At 41.0% G+C, this 16026-nt stretch overlaps 1 protein-coding gene across 1 annotated transcript in view; it reads right to left on the bottom strand.

Moving 5' to 3' along the window:
- Positions 1–14002, bottom strand: part of SEMA3E (semaphorin 3E) — a 46715-nt gene extending 32713 nt beyond the window's left edge. The window contains exons 1-3 of the mRNA XM_070947813.1: positions 13892–14002; positions 9106–9165; positions 7975–8094 (exon numbers count right to left, since the gene is read on the bottom strand). Coding sequence (XP_070803914.1) covers positions 7975–8094; positions 9106–9165; positions 13892–13987 — 276 coding nt within the window. The 5' untranslated portion in view covers positions 13988–14002. The remainder of the gene's footprint in view (positions 1–7974; positions 8095–9105; positions 9166–13891) is intronic.
- Positions 14003–16026: the final 2024 nt, after the last annotated feature.

Raw genomic sequence — 16026 nt, forward strand, 5'->3', positions numbered from 1 at the left:
GGTTTTTTCAGACACATAAATGTCAGACACATAAATGTCAAGCTCAAGTCAAAGTTCAAGCGATGAGCCCTTGTCCAGTAAAGCTTCTGCAAAGTATATTTAAGATGGTCATTGGAGATAAGGGGAACGGGCGGTAACCGTCCTGCAGCATGATATACAATATATTTGTATCCGAGTCCAAGGAGGTGTTTGCTGTAATCCTCTGTTTAATACCACGAAGCTTTTAAAGCAACATGGTTTCATAAACATGTCACCTTAACTTGGTTGTATTTCTCAGTTACATTTTTTTAAAGAGGAGATCTGGATTATCATCATTATACCTCAAACACAATGTTTCTAATTAAACATTTCATAATTGTTGAATGAAATTATAATCATGTTAATGGCACCACTGTGCTCTGAAGTAATTGAGGGCATCCCCTCGAGACCACCCAATAATGGAAGTGCTCCCATTTCCTTCCCCTCCCCCCACCCAAAGGATGCCCAAGGGCCAGGTGAAAAGGAAGGGTCAGGGAGGAGGCCTGGGGCATCGGATCCATTTGGATACCCTCAGGATTGCGAGGGGCACCGCAGGGCTGCCTCTCTTCCTAACCAGAGAAAATAACAGCCCTCCCACAAGTCTTCTCACTGTGGGGAAAGTGGGATTCTCTTGCTTTGTTTTTTAGTGGGGATGGGGAATAGGATACATTTGGGTGCCTTTTCTCTGGGCCAATAACAACTGCAATTCATGAACTCAAGAAGGAGAACAGGGAGATGTAATTCTCAAAGTCTAAGAATTTTTAAAGTGGAACTAGAATGCCATATGAGTGATTAAATGAGAAGAACAAAATGAGGGAATTCTTGCACAGTGACCTTTTTGAGAAAGGGAGGACTGGAGAACTTTGTGATTTAAAAAAAAGGGGGGGAGGGAGAATTTGCGATACTTAGACTTCATTTTCAAGTATAGTTCCCCTCCCCCCCCCCAAATTATTCCAGTTTACAGCACAACCACATCGTGAAGCTCAGGAGTGAAGTCAACCAAACTCAAAAGAGAGATATTCGTCAAGCTGATCTAAGATAATTCAACCTGAAGTAGAAACAAAATTAAGACTTCTCCCATATTAACATCAATTTATTAATCACTGATGAACACGGGGGACACTTGATGAAGATGTAATTATTTTTATTTTTTCCCCAAAATGTAGACTTTGTAATTAACAATAATTGTAAACTTCAAGTATATATAGCTAAAACGTACATTAATTAGCTAATGGTGTACATGGAAACATAATTATGCACAATGAAACTGACACGTATGAGATCTATTGGAATCTGTTGGAGATTCACTACTAGGTTGTTGTGGAGACTTTAGATAGATCTATCGCTGGAATGGTCAGAGGGAAATTTTGGGGATTTGAAAGGAACAGATATATAAATATCTGTATTTATACAGATCAGTATAAGGAAGGTAGTTTAAGGATTTAAAAAAACCTGTAAAGATTTGTATGAATGAAATCACTGTAAGAAAATAACCTCTCAGCTATTTGGGATTAGCCTATTATGGAGCTGATGAACAACTAGCAAGGGATTCAGTGCAAACATTTTACAACATTTTTGTGTCAACAGAAGGAAAACCAGACCACTCTGTGCCGCCAGTCAAAAGGGTTTTGGAATAAACTGTCAGGTTGCAATTCACGTGAGCAAACTTACTAACAGAAGCAAGCCCTGCGAAGCTCCGGGAGATGTCTGGATGTGCGCAGTCACCTACACAGGCAGCCTTAGTTTAGATACTGCCGATTAAAAAAGATGGAAAGTTAATTATGGTGTTTTTTGCATTCTTTCTCAATGGGCTATGCTTGCTTTCCTAGTGGCTTCTCAGCAACATGACCCACCCAAACCAGGAACCAACTGAAAGCAAGGATTGTACAAATGTTTATTTTTGCTATTTGAAACTATCTTTTTGGACATATCATCTTGCAGTCCAAACAAATGCAGCCCTGTGCAATTATTTCTCCTGGATTCATTTCCCAATGACCTCATCCCTGCTGCTGTCCAAGGGAAGGGAACATCTGGTTTTGCTGATCAAACAGGAGTCAGCCATCCCTCCCTCTCCCTCTCCCTCATTATAAAGTGTGACCGATTTATTCCCTGGAAATATTTGCCCAAAGTCAGGGTGTATTTGTGCTTAAGTATGTCGCTGTCTGGTCAAGAAGCCGACCAACCAGAAAACTACCAATTAGGACATTTTGAGTTATTTGATACACAATTCCAGTTTTATAATAAAATATGCATTGCTAGTTCCTATTTTAATTGTTTTCTTGCTAGAGAATTCATCTCCGTTTAGAATTTATACACATCATGTATAAATTGATAAATTATGATATCAATTTACAGAACAGATTTCAAACTTTCAATCATCATTAATATGACGTCAGTGGCTCCCTTAGACCATCCCACGGTATTTTTATAACTCCCTTCCTGCTCTTCAAGGAGGACATTTGCAAGAGACGGGATGCCTTTCTCTTCGAAGGTCTTGGAAGGGAAATCAAATCACAGCTTTCATTAGTGACAGCTGTCTATTTGAGCACCAAGACAAGGACACAGGGTTGTCCTTTACACCTTTATCTAGCAGGGTGCGTTAATGTTTCCCAATATTAGCAATTGTGTGAATCGACCCTATTCATAGATTTTAAGTTTTTTAATTAAAGTATTGGTATATCAGAATCTCTGGAAAAATTTGCAACATTTTGTGCTATGAAAAGAACTATTAAGATTCTCTGTATCATCATTAATAGATTTGGATAAATGATGCTTGATGATAAGCATGTTGCTTCATTTTTTAATGATATTTGCACCCAATAATTTGCCTTGAAGCATCTTGTTCTGACTTTAATCTTAATTTCTCATCTATGACTGTACGGAAATTAATAATAGCAAAGAAACAGTTCCGTTGCTGTCAAATTTTGGCATTATCTAGGTATTTATGATGATGTTTGGAACAAAGGAGCAACAATTCCTGGCCTTCTCTAGCCTGCTGCCAAGGAATGGCTGGTGTGCAAATGGAAAAGAAATAAAAGAAGAAAATAGGAAGTAAATAAACTAGTAACTAAACCAAAACCTTTACAAGCCAAAACTGCCTCTTGTTGATTCATTGCTTTGGCCTGGTTTATTTTCAATGAAAATAGTAGAAGCATAAAGTTGGAAAGGGACGCTCAAACGATTAATCCAACCTGCATCTACAACCTTCCTAAATCATTGGCTCCACTATTCAGCTCTTCTTTTTGTTGGGAAATGCTTTTACCATTCAACTGGAATTGGCCTCCCTATAACTTTAGATCTTGTTCCATATCCCGCACCCTGGGATGAGAGGGAATAGGTCTCTGTTTTCTTCTGTCTGGCTTCTCATCAGATAACTGAAGAACACTATCATATATTCTCTTTGCCATTTCTTTCCAAACTAAATATCTCTCTGTCCTCACCTTCTCCTTGTATTGTTTAATTTCCAGTCTGTTGATGATGCTCGTTGCCCTTCTCTGTCTCTGTTTTGACTTCTCTGAATTTTAAAAGTCGGGAGCCCCAAATATTTGAGGCCTGTTCTTGGAATTTAGGAGCTACCTGCATTTATTTTCTAGTTGGTTCCATTCAATTTCCTCAACCTACTCCTTTAGTCTCTCAAAATCATTTTAAACTTTATTGCTGCCTCTAAGATTAGCTGTTTGGATGACAATATGATTTGTGTCATTTGCCAATTGGACCTATTATTTTTCCACTGAGTTGATGAAAAGTTGCAAAAAAAAAAAGAAGAAAAAACACAGAGATGCATTTGTGGGAACTTCTCTGGAGAAACATTCATATGAAAAGATGAGTTTAAGCCTACAAAGGAAGCAATTCCCTTAGGTAGGTGTAAATCCCAGCAGCAAGAGGGCAGCGTGGAGGGCCTCAGTTTCTCCAAACACTCAGCAGCATCTCTTGAAGTGGGGGGGGGAACCCACCTAGGTGCATCCAGAGCTAGGATTCGTTAGAAATGAAACATTGCAGATTTGGCACTGATCAAATTAAAACAGGAGACATTTTTTAAACAGTGAAAAAAAAAAGGCAAACCATTGAAAGAGTGTAATGGTCCGTGTTTAGGAATGTCTTCTAAATGGGACCTTGCAAGTCTTGCCCCGTGCTTTCTCCTTCGGTAGCTTTTTGCTGCTGGCAGGGAAGTCACAACGATCTCAATCTGATGTTCATTTACATGGAGGCTGTTTTCTGTGCCCCTTTTGCTTCCTTTCATGAAAAGAGAGCAAGCAAAATGTTTCTTTGCTCATTCTTCAGAAAACTCGTCCCTGGCTCCTAAGGTGAGGACTCCATCCAGCAGCTAAATGGCCTGGAGAAGATCCGGCTGCAGGTGACCCTGGCTGGCTCCATCCTTCATTTCCATGCTCAGCTGATGGATTTATGCAATCGCTTTACAACCTACTAGGAGGGAAAACCCATTTCTCAATTCCTCCGGCTGACGAGTACAACTCACCCAGCTAACAGATGTCTTATTAATACAGCAATATTCATTTATCTGCAGTTCCTTTCTTTGTCAGATGGAGCGAGTGAGGAACAACACAGCTTAGAGGGACAATTAATATGGAGCTTTTCACCTTGTCAGTTTTATTTCCCTTTCTATATACACACATACGCATATGAGACGCTGACATCCCATAATACACAGATGGGTCCTCCAGCAGCTGTTATCAGTTTACTTCACAGTTCCCCTGAGAAAGCTGGGGAAATCTGCCCAGGCAGCCATCATCCTGTGGAAAGGATTGAAAAGATGCCCAGTGTCTAAAGGCCCCTCAGCCGAAGGACCGGGCTGGCCTTTAACCACACGGTCCCCACCCAGAAACCGTCCGCTTGGAGACGTGGACTCTCTGTTCTTTACCTGGGGAGATTTACGGACTGGCCCTCACTGGCCCTGCTTATTCCTTAGCAGGAGCATTAAAGCAGGCGAGGAACAGCAGCACCCCCCCCCCCCCCCACGGTCCCTGAAGGTGTTTGGTCAGAAGGTCAGCTGGAGAGGGTCTGCGCTGGCCCACCCTCCAGCCCATCATCCCTTACTGCAATCTCAGGCAGTGCCCTGGGATACCAGGGAAGAGGATCACCTGCTGGTTAGTCACTTTCATGGAGGGGGGGGGCTCTGGGTCTCAGTCCCACCCCACCCCACCCCCGCCCAAATGATCTGACTGGCTTTGGGCCTGGCCTTGACTGAGCACAGGGGCAAGAGAGCAGCAGGAAAATGCCGCCGGAGTGGAAGCCCTGCCTGCTTTCACCCTGAAGCCCAAGGCTCTCCCTCTGGGCAAACCGAGCAAAGTCCCTGTATCAGCTGAATGTAAACACAGCAAGGTGTGAGCATATTTTTTATCCGTTTCTTCCTAAGGAATCTTACCTGAGGTTAAAGCTTAAGCATAACAAGGGAAGAGCTGAATAAATAGCCAGGCAAAGTGGGCATAGTTGGCACTCCAAGTGTATCAGCTCACACAGACAGACAGGCATGCAGTACGAATGTCTGACCTCCAACATTCGTCTCACCTGCGTGCCTTGAAAGCCGAGCTGGCACACCGTAAGCCAATCCTTCTGTTCGGCTGGGATCAGCTGCCTTCTTGGTTCTTCCCACTCAAATTTGTTCTCACAGGGTCATTAATTTGATTATATAACAAGAGTTATTATTTGGGCGTCTTAATGTTTTTCTTCCCTATAAAATAAGGATCCTGGACAGCTTCATCCCTGTTCCCGACAGTCCAGGATTCCTTTGAATTAGAAGCTACTGTGCTCCTTGGCCACAATATCTGAGGTACGGTATGGTATGACATTACAAAGAAACTTGCTAGCATCCAGCGCTATTAAGCATGTGTGTCTTGTTACCAGGGAGTTTTATTCCAAGGATAATTGTGCTGGATACACCTGGAAGTTGCAGTTGGCAATAAGGAATTTTATAGAAGAAAAACGTATTCCGAAGAATAGGAAAATGTATCTGGAAATGAAATGATTGCCCTATACTTCTCTATGTTGTTATATTCATCTGATCTGACAAGCAGAAGGCAGCACCCGGCAGACCTTCCAGGGCCTTTGAAATGGCGAAGGTCAGGCCTGGCCAAAGCTTCAATGGCATTTCAATGAAACAGACTAGATGGAAAGAGGAAGAAACATGGCGGACAGTTTCTGCATCACTGCTAAGAAAACTGCCTGGTTGTCCACATGAGTTGATTCAAAGAAGGCTTCATCTTACCTTTTAATACCCAGACACACGTTTGGCCTCAAAACCCCAAAGATTTGGATCTGTACTGTTTATCTTGGATTGCCTGAGGAATTAGTACCGTGATGCTAACATATGGAACAGGTTCCTTAATTTTGCCCTACGCAAGTAAACCTGCTTGCAGGGTTTTACCTACACAAATCTTTATCACTGCTGACAACCTACAACTAAGAGCCAACGACAGCCTCGTAGTGGCAGGGTTAGGCATTCTCACAATTTACCTAGAGTTTGCATGCATACATAACCTAGGAATAATAAGATGTATTCAGATTAAGTGTGCAAGCATAAACACAAATGGCATTCTTACAATTATGCCTCCAATTCAGACCAGGCTTTCAAACCACGGAATAACTGCTGACAAAAATACGTGATCAGTATGAAGTATTTCTACATCAATTTAAATATTTATTTTATTTTATTTATTCAATTTATATGCCGCCCCTCTCTGAAGACCCAGGGCGGCTCACAATACAAATATCACTCGTGGATTGCGCTCCAAGCAACTAGAAGTTTTTCAAAATCTTAAGAAATAAAAGATCTTGTTCAAAATATTTCCCAGAGAAATTATTCATGAATTATTCTCTTTTTCATTGGCAGTTGTGGCTAGGGAAAATTAGTTGTGGTTTAATCCTATGTCTCTCCCCTGCAATTTAACATAGGTGCCAACTAATTCTGGTTACGCTTTCCCCAAATCTGTTTCTTCTAGCTTATTATCAGAAAAAACACAATCAAATCATGGAAAATTCATTGTGGTTTGTGACTAACAAATCCTTGATTAGAAGGGCAGTTTGGAAAGCAAGGCATGGGCAGCATTTTAACTCAGTTAGCTTCGAGGCATTATAAAAAGTTTTTGTAAAGAAAAATGTGGAAACTGAAGGGGAATTGCAGTCTAATTTATGTATTACTTGGTAGATATGAGCTAGAGAAGGCTACATTAAAATGAGAACCATATCAATCTCGCTCTGATCCATACATCATATATGATCTTGTAATAGAGATGTATACATTTATTGCACAGGTTATTTTTGTAAGCAGTAATAATGATCAGATGACTATCGAGACCTACAGTAAGTCAACCAGCGTTCACATTTTTTTTTCTTAATTAAGAATTAAGGACATTCTTGAACAATGTATCTGGCTGATTACTTTTCCTCCTTGCAAGGAAAAAAAATGCAACCATAAATAAATTTTTCTATCATTCTACCGAATGGATGGCAAAACTAGTGAAGTGAGATGGCAAAACAAGTGGCACCACAGTGAAAACTGACTCAGAATAGAAAACATTCAGCAATACGACAGTTGCATGAAAAGGCCTTTTCAAATTTAAAGCGTGCTAAGACAAATCTAACATCTACCGATTGAAACAGAGCACATTTCTCCATTGGTTTTCTTTAACTTTTCTGATATTGAGCCCAGCACACACACACACACACACACACACACCCCGGTTAACTAGCCAAACCTTTCCTGCAGTTCCTTGTGGGACTTTGTTTCTCAGACATAAACATCTTGCCTGGAGTAAGTAAGCGGTCTGTCTTTCTGAGACAAGTCTGCTGAGTGGGAATCCCTTGCACATTTTCCATCCTGCAGGGAAACAGATCACGCACACGGTCCCCCTCCTGGGCTCTCTGCAACGTGACCGGTTTGTGTGTGTGTGTGTGTGTGTGTGTGAGACCTGCTTTCCGGGGCATATCATCATGCCTTACCTCCGACTGATGGCCGGCTCTGACGAAGGCACAGACAGGATCGAAGGCTCCCGTTCCACAGACCAGCAGGTGCGTTCGGTTGTATCGGTGTAAAGCACAGATGTGATTTGCACATTCCTCCTACAGGGGGAAGTAAAAACACAGAGGTAAAAAGTAAGCTGGTATTTTTTAAAGCAATTCTATTCCAGTGATATCATGAAGTTTTTAGTTTGAGTCAAGCTTATAAAAAGGCGTTATGCCAGTCGGATTCAAAAGCTGCATTAAGCCCTTTGAGGCAAACAGCAGAACTGTAAGAGGCGGTGCCGATACTTCTCCACTGCTCTACCCGGAATCTGCTGGGACAATATTGGCCTGGTTTGCAGGTCTTCAAGACCCCTTAACAGCTCTACCAAGACCAATGGAGGGCAGCTGTTGGCCACCCTTGTCAGTGGACTGGCCAAGGGACGCGATTCATGGATCAGGTCTCAGGGTTCTTGAGTAATCTGGAGCTGGCTATTCAAGAAAAGGAACCGATTCCAGGCTCTTCTGCCTGTTTTTAATCTCTCTCGTGTTAATCTGGCTTCACTCTGCTTGAGAAGATTAGAAGGAGGGGGAAAAAAAGAATACAAAGCAATGTGTTGTAGCAATCCAGGTACTGAAGGGGAATCCCTGATGGAAATCCACCCTCAGCTATGGGAGGTCACCGGGTGATCATTGTCCGTTGGTGACCTCTCAGCCCACAACCAATGGAGGAAGGAGAGCTGGATCCCTTCCTTGAGTCACGGAGGAAAAATAGGAAATATGTATCAAAGGAAGCAAGCATCTTTATCGGATGCTCTGTGCAAGATCACAGAAGGAGAGATGTGAGTAAAGGACTAGAGGACACAAATGGATGTTCACAGTTACCCCATTTGTTATACTTTCTGGTGACAATCTCTGCCGTTTCCCTATGTTGTTTTTACAGTTAAATAACCCAAACCTTCAGTTAAAAGGAGAATCTCACTATTGAACTGGCTCTTCTGTCCCACGTCCTTTTCCAGCCTCAGAGTGGCATGTTGCTCAAATCAGATTAAAACAAGATTCTTTTGAACTCTAATCAGCAGGCAAAAATCAGCAAAAATGGAAAGAAAGCATTTCACAATTAACACAAACCATAGATCTCCCTTTGATTGTGCATTCTTCTACCTGCTGGGAGCTGCTGGGCCAGTGAATCTGAAAGAAAATGGGGCTCTATTTAGAAGTTGGTACAACTATGTAGTTTTCTCATTAAATTTTAATCCAATGCTTTTCAAAAGGTTTCTCATAATTTAAAGGGTTATTATTGCTATTGGTATTACTGGGGAAGTCTGGAGTTGAAATCTGCAGATCTTAAACTCGCTAAGGTTAAAAAAAAACACCCTGCTCTAAACAACTGCAGTCTAACGTTGGACGGATTAATAAGGCAAAATTATGCACCAAACCATCTTTCCATCGACGGAGCACTTTGGGTAATGAACGAGCAAACCTCTCTTATTTGTTATAAATGCCTCTAAATGCAAAGCCTGCTCATAAATCCATTAATAACACCCACCGGAATGCTTGATTATGCTGCCCTGGGAACAGGAGTCCCTCATCCTTTTAACCCATCTCTCTTTCATTTCATAATTCAAGCTTCCTTACAAGTCGTATGGTTCTGCTTTCTGTTTCTGCATGATCTCTATGTTGCCACAACTAAGCAGCAAAATTCTGCTTTGTTACACAAGCCCAGTTGCTGGGTTTCTTTTGATTATCAAGAACTAACATTGGCAACTAGTATTTGACTCAAGTATGAGATGAAAAAAATATATATGTAGTAGAAGCAATATTTTATCCATCCATCCATCCAATCTATTCTCTCTCCCATTCTCTCCTCCCTCCCATCTATGAAATTTATATGGTCTCCCAACTCACTCATGGTGACTTACATGGATGGCTTAGAGGAATAAATATTAATGAATATTTGGGTGTTCATCTAATTCTGGACCTGGATACTAAACCAATGAGCATACAGCAAGCAGAGGAGGAATATGGTAGCTTCCCCTTCATACAGTAATGAACTCTAAGTGCAACGGGAGCCAATGTACTCTTGTAGGATCTGCTAATAGACCGAGCAAAGAAGAATCTGAACTAACAGACAAAAAATTAAATAAAAGATATTAACAGAGGAAAAATAATGCCAAATTATATGTCCCATCAGAATCTTCTAAAAATCTGAAAATCTTGATCCAGGTTCATGGGGCTAGATTAATCAGTTTCAGTTGTGACAAAATCAGGTTTTTTTCAGCTCTTCTTGTAAATATATATATAAGTGGTGATTTATAGAGAACATCTGGAAGTATCTTCTCCAGATTCCCACCTCCAGAGGTTTGGCATGTGATGGGCAAAAAAATATCATTTTGTATTATGGAATTTTGCCTGTTATGGTAGGCATCTGATGTATATGTATTTGGATGCGTATTGCTTTCATGATACGCAAATGTTTTGAAAAATATATATATAAATAATCCTCTCTACATGCACGAGTTTATTTTACTGATGGGAATCAGACCAATCTATTCATAGTCCTGTCCGCCACATATTCTAGATTCACCAATCTTCACTTTCTCTTTGCCAAAGAGTATGAAGTTAAATATCTTGCAAACTCAGAATTTCTCACCAGCAAGTTATTGAGCCAACAAATGGATTTTATCAAGGATAAATCCATCTTCTACTTGAAGAAAGCTACTTGGCTAACTTTCTTTTGCACAAATATACAGACAGCCCAAAAATAAATTTACAGTTCTTTCATAAAGCAGTGCTTTTTCTTGATTGCTGGTGCTTAATTGCTAAATATTTTCCACATAGAGAATGCAAGATGAGTTTGTACTACATATAAAGCCAGAAACTAATTGATTATAAATGCCTCCCCCCACCATGATTTCTCCTTCAAGATATACAAACTCTGAAAATGACTCAGAATGACTATATCCATGGCTTGGTATTGAGTACTTGCCAGGATAAAAACCTTTTGGCTAGCTGTCAATCATAACAGTTTACAGAATCATAGTCTGAAGTACTTTCTAAATTTCATCAGTAATTGTGTGGCATCCACCATAGTTTATATTTTAAAGTGAACAAAGAAAGATAAATAATTTATTATACATAAATAATTTATGTATGTTGAAACAACAGGAGCTCGTTGGTCTGCTAGATCGTATGTAGAACGGGACGGAGTGAGATGCCAAACAAAAAGTTTCTTTTCAGATCACAACCTGAACGTGATGCAACAGTAAGACAAACAACCCCCTCTGGGTGCAGTCCTGTGCTTGATCAAGAGAGCTGGGCTGTCAAAATCAAGAATCATCGTCACTGTCTATTCTTCATTCATCGGACTAGAATATTGTATTTGATTCTGAGGGTTGCATTATAACAAGGAGATTAGGAAAACGGGGCTTATCCAGAGAGAGGACCTGGAACGATAATTAAGGCAAAATATGTGAGGAACATTTACAGGCATCTTTCTTGGTACACTTAGTTGGAGGTTGTGATTGTCAGGAGCCACATCACAGGACTTGGCAGGTTCGTGATCTCAGTAATCTCAGATACTGCCAAGGGGAGTTCAGAAAGTACAGGGTTTCTTGAAGGATGAGAAGTATTTAAACAGTCAGTCCCCCATTGCAGAAGATGACTCAAAGCCTGAGGAATAAATCCTACTGCAGCCTTTGCATGAAGAGGAATATACTGTATGATCAAGGAGGCTCCTCAGTAGAAATTGGCATGCTGGAGTCAGGGTTATAAACCAAGGGCTTGGTTTATCATCCTTGGGTGGACAAACCACTGTCCAACCTTGGACCTGACTTCCTTCTTATTCTCTGGCAGACCGTTAGCCTGGTATAAGCCTCCGCTCCGATTCCTGGATCTTGGATTCGTCTGCATGGAATCTCAGATTCTTTGTTTTTCCTGTGTAATCCTGGGATTAAGGCCAGTTGTAAAGACCTCAGAAGTGACCTCCTGGACTTGTAATTGTTGGCCCAGGAAGGCAGAGGTCTGTTTAGCTTGCGAAAGGAAAGACTGCGGGGACACAGGGTAGCTGTCGGATAGAAGATGGGACAGAACTGAATTGCTCTGGAAAAAGGACCAGAGACAATGGGTTTTAATTCAAGGAGAATGGTCGGGAACACTTGTCTAGTGGCTAGAGCTGCTCAGCAGTGGAATCAGGGATCCTGGGAGGAGGCAGATTCTCTACTGGAGAGGCTGGGAGGCCATCAGCTGCGGATGTTGCACCAAATGATGTCCAACTCCCTTCCATCTTCTCTCCATTTTATGAGGACAGCCAGTTTGGTCTAGTGGTGAAGGCGCCAGATGGAATGACAAAATAGCTGGGGACTTTGGACCAATCACCAGGAGATGGTAAGTTCTAGTCCCGCCTTAACCATGAAAGCCAGCTGGGTCACTTTGGGCCAGTCATTCTCTCTCAGCCCAACCCACTGGGTGGTTGTTGTGTAGGAAATAGGATGAGGAAGGTGTGTTGGATATGTTCACTGTCTTGAATATTATTTATTATTTATAAAATAATAAAGGTGGGATAAAATAATTAAAAATGATTCAGCAGAGAAATCTGAGGCCACATAGAACAGACCTTGGTGATAGTGAAGGAGGCAATTCACACACTGCGTTTGTGTGGTTTCCCAAGTCACACAAAAGAGGCAAGATTAGAGCAGAAAAGGGGGAAAAAGGCCTGCAGGTTCTAAAGTAAACAAATTAAACAAACAAATTGAACCTTATCAGGATTCATTAATGAGATAAGTTCTTGTGCACCCATATCCCCTCTGTGTTTGCTTCCTTCTTCCTGCTCTCATTCCATTAATGAAATAGGTTAGTATGATTATTTCTGATGCATTTAATTCCCTCTCGGTCTGCTTTGTCCCATCCCATTCCCATCAGTTAATCATTATTAATTCAATTAACTAGACTAAGCATGATTAATCCCACAATATTTAATGCATTCCCTGATTATTTAGTTCACTCCAATTCTCTCAATGAAAACCAGTTGTAAGGGCTGCTATTCTCTGGGTCTCTTTCTCTCCGTGGGTACAACAGAAATCAAAGGGGTTGGGGGCAGTTTGGGAAGTCCAGTGAACTCCCCTGTTTTCAGTTGCAAGTGAGTGGCTGAGCCCCACGGGGCACGGGGGATTTTGGAGGATTTTGTACTATTCTCTTCTTAAATATTATACTAGTGTCCTGCTGAGTGGGACTACCAAAGTAAACTCCGTATACAAATTGATTTTATATATCATTTATTTATTCGAGTGTTTACAGCTGCAGCTGCCCATTGATCTTGAAACCACGTCTCCTGCAAATCCATTAAAGAACTTTCTTTAAAGGGTTTCATACTTTTAAAAAGTAAATGGAAAAACTGGAATTTTAAACAATTCACAATGCAAATTAATAAACCAGCGCAGTTTAGTAATAATTAATTGGCTAACCTATGGGGTAAAGTGCTGTTTCCGAAGTAGCTGAACTTATGCCACATATGCCCCCTATCTGCACCTAGTTTGGGGCAGAAGGACTTTGACTCTTGGCACGTGAGGATCCGCTCTGCAAAGGAGCGGTAATCTTGTCTCTCAGGGTATCTCACAACAGTGGGCCCATGGAGGAGGCTAAGCAATCAAGATGATGTCAAGCACAAAAAGAAAATAAACAGCCATCCCTCTTTCAATTACGCTAATTCAGTGGAAAAGTTAGAAATGTAATCTGCCAGGGCAATGAGCCTCCATAAAATGAATATTCTGGAATGAGCCCACTCAGTCAAAGCTCTCGAGGGTGTTGCTCCTTATAGGCCACGTCTGAACACTTGGAAATCCAACCCCCCCCTCCCCTTTTATCATGCTTCAAAAACTCAGGTCCTCCATTAGCGTAGGATATGTAAATTGTACTGTACCTCTCTGTAATTTTCACTGACTCGGTCTAAGCTGAGAGAATAGATCAGGTTTTTTCCTCCAATAAAGAGCCGATCTTGATACTCGTCCACAAGCATCACATGAAGGCCAAGCGATCCAGACGGACCATGAAAAACCGACGTCCGGTTCATATCCCACAGCTCTGAAATAGAACCAGACCCCGCATTACAAACACTGAGGATTCGGGCATGGGAGACACTTGGAACGCTCTGCTCAGCTTCTCCTAGAGGTTGATAGGAAAATCACTGCCCGGTTTTTACTTTCAAAATTCTTTAGAGGGCTACATGTACGTTTCTTTAATGCAATATTTATGTACAACCCAGCATCAATGCATACAAAGATTTTACTCAGAATTGCAGAACATAAAGTTGGAAAGCCCCTTGGAGATCATCTAGACTATACCTGACCAGAGCAGAAATCCTGCACTACCACAGAGAGAAAGAAATATGCCCTTTCCGGGAATCTTCTACGTCCATATGAAACATCTGCCGTTAAGTACTAAAAGCCTGTTCGAACGTCTGGAATTTTTGAGAATTCTGACAAGTTTAAGGTGAGTTGGAGCCTGCCGGCTTTTGATCCTGCAGAACTGAGGCAGTTGCCGTGATTTCCAAAAATACTGCTGCCGCAAGTGTCAGTCTTTAAAGGGCTGCGTTTATCTATAGGAAGAGCAGCCCCCACCTCTAAATAATGCCAATTGAAATAGTTGTTTTAGGTATGTTGCTGAGAATAAAAGAAGCAAAAAAGAGCGAGCTGAAGATGCAGCTTGTCTGTGAAGATGAGGAGAGATGCCCTTCTCAGCCGGTGGTGAATTTATTAGCACCCTTAAAAACACCTCAACAAGTTTTCTCCCTTTTCTTGCCCAATTGCCCACCCGCTCCTCCTCCCCACCTCCCCTTCTGTTCTCCAGGAAGCTCATCAGAACTTGAGCTTGGCTGATTTTGGCAAAAGCCAAAGAACCTAGGAGAAAGCAGTGGCAAGCCAACTCTTTCTGTTGGGAGGAAAACTAGGTAATTGTTTAAAGTCACCAGGAGCCCTCAAGCTCAACTCGAAGCAGCTTCAGTTTCCTTTGAACCCTCTCGGCCTCCTCTCGACAGTAAGTGTGCACATCATTTCTGCTTTCATCTGAATCATGAAAAGCTATACAAGATAACCCAAAGGCCGGTGCTCAATAATTTCTAAAACTGTTAACTTAGAACAGTTGATTCACACCTCTGTGAATTTGTTAAAATGAGAGTTTGTCCATTTCAAGTGCCTAAACCACTATCAACTTAAACAACGGGCACTGAGTAAATATTAATTTACAAATGATACTATGTCCAGAATTGGAAAGAGCTTTCCTGTGGTGAAAAGGTGAAAGATTTTACTAGTTTATTTTGCTCAGTGTTTAGTTTATTTCGCATGTTCTTTAGCCTTTTGAAAAATATTTTTCACTTTCATTATTTCCACGGATTATTCTTTCAAAACGTATTTATTTCAAACTGTTGATTAGAATTTAGAACACCCTAAACATGCCAGGGGTTTATTTATGCAAGCCTCAGCTTTCCAAGCAAAACTATATTAGCCTGCTCAATGGAATCACCTACAAATTTCATGTAATATGAGGAAGCATCGTAACGGCATCTCGTATTTCAACTATCAATTCAGGAAAACATTGATAAATGGGTTTCCTGAAATCTTGGAATCTGGTTATACATTTCAGGATACTGGCACACTGCCAAGGAATATAATTTATTAGGATTTTTTAAATGCCTAATGGAGGAGAGAACAAAAAAAAAGACTCAACAATCTTTTAAAAATGAAAATTATTACCAAAGAAGTAAACAGGTGGGAAAAGGAGGGGGAAAAGGAAACAAGATTTGGAAATTATAAAATAAATACTCTAATCTCTAAAGCATAATTGCAATGAAATCTCATTTTATCCATGTAAATAAAACAATTACTTACAACTGATTAACATTCGCCAGATTGTCCTTGCTCTGCCATTTACATCTGCCTCGATCAATTACAACCTTTTGAAAATTGATTTGAAAAGTATCAATGAAAGCCTCTTAATTTTAAAGCCAGAATTGTGCTTAGTTTGGGATATGAACCTGCCACCCTCTTACATCACTGCTTC

Source organism: Pituophis catenifer, unplaced genomic scaffold (genome assembly GCF_029215685.1).
Source record: "Pituophis catenifer annectens isolate HBS135680 unplaced genomic scaffold, rPitCat1.0.hap2 SCAF_7, whole genome shotgun sequence".
NCBI classification, from domain to species: Eukaryota; Metazoa; Chordata; class Lepidosauria; order Squamata; family Colubridae; genus Pituophis; species Pituophis catenifer.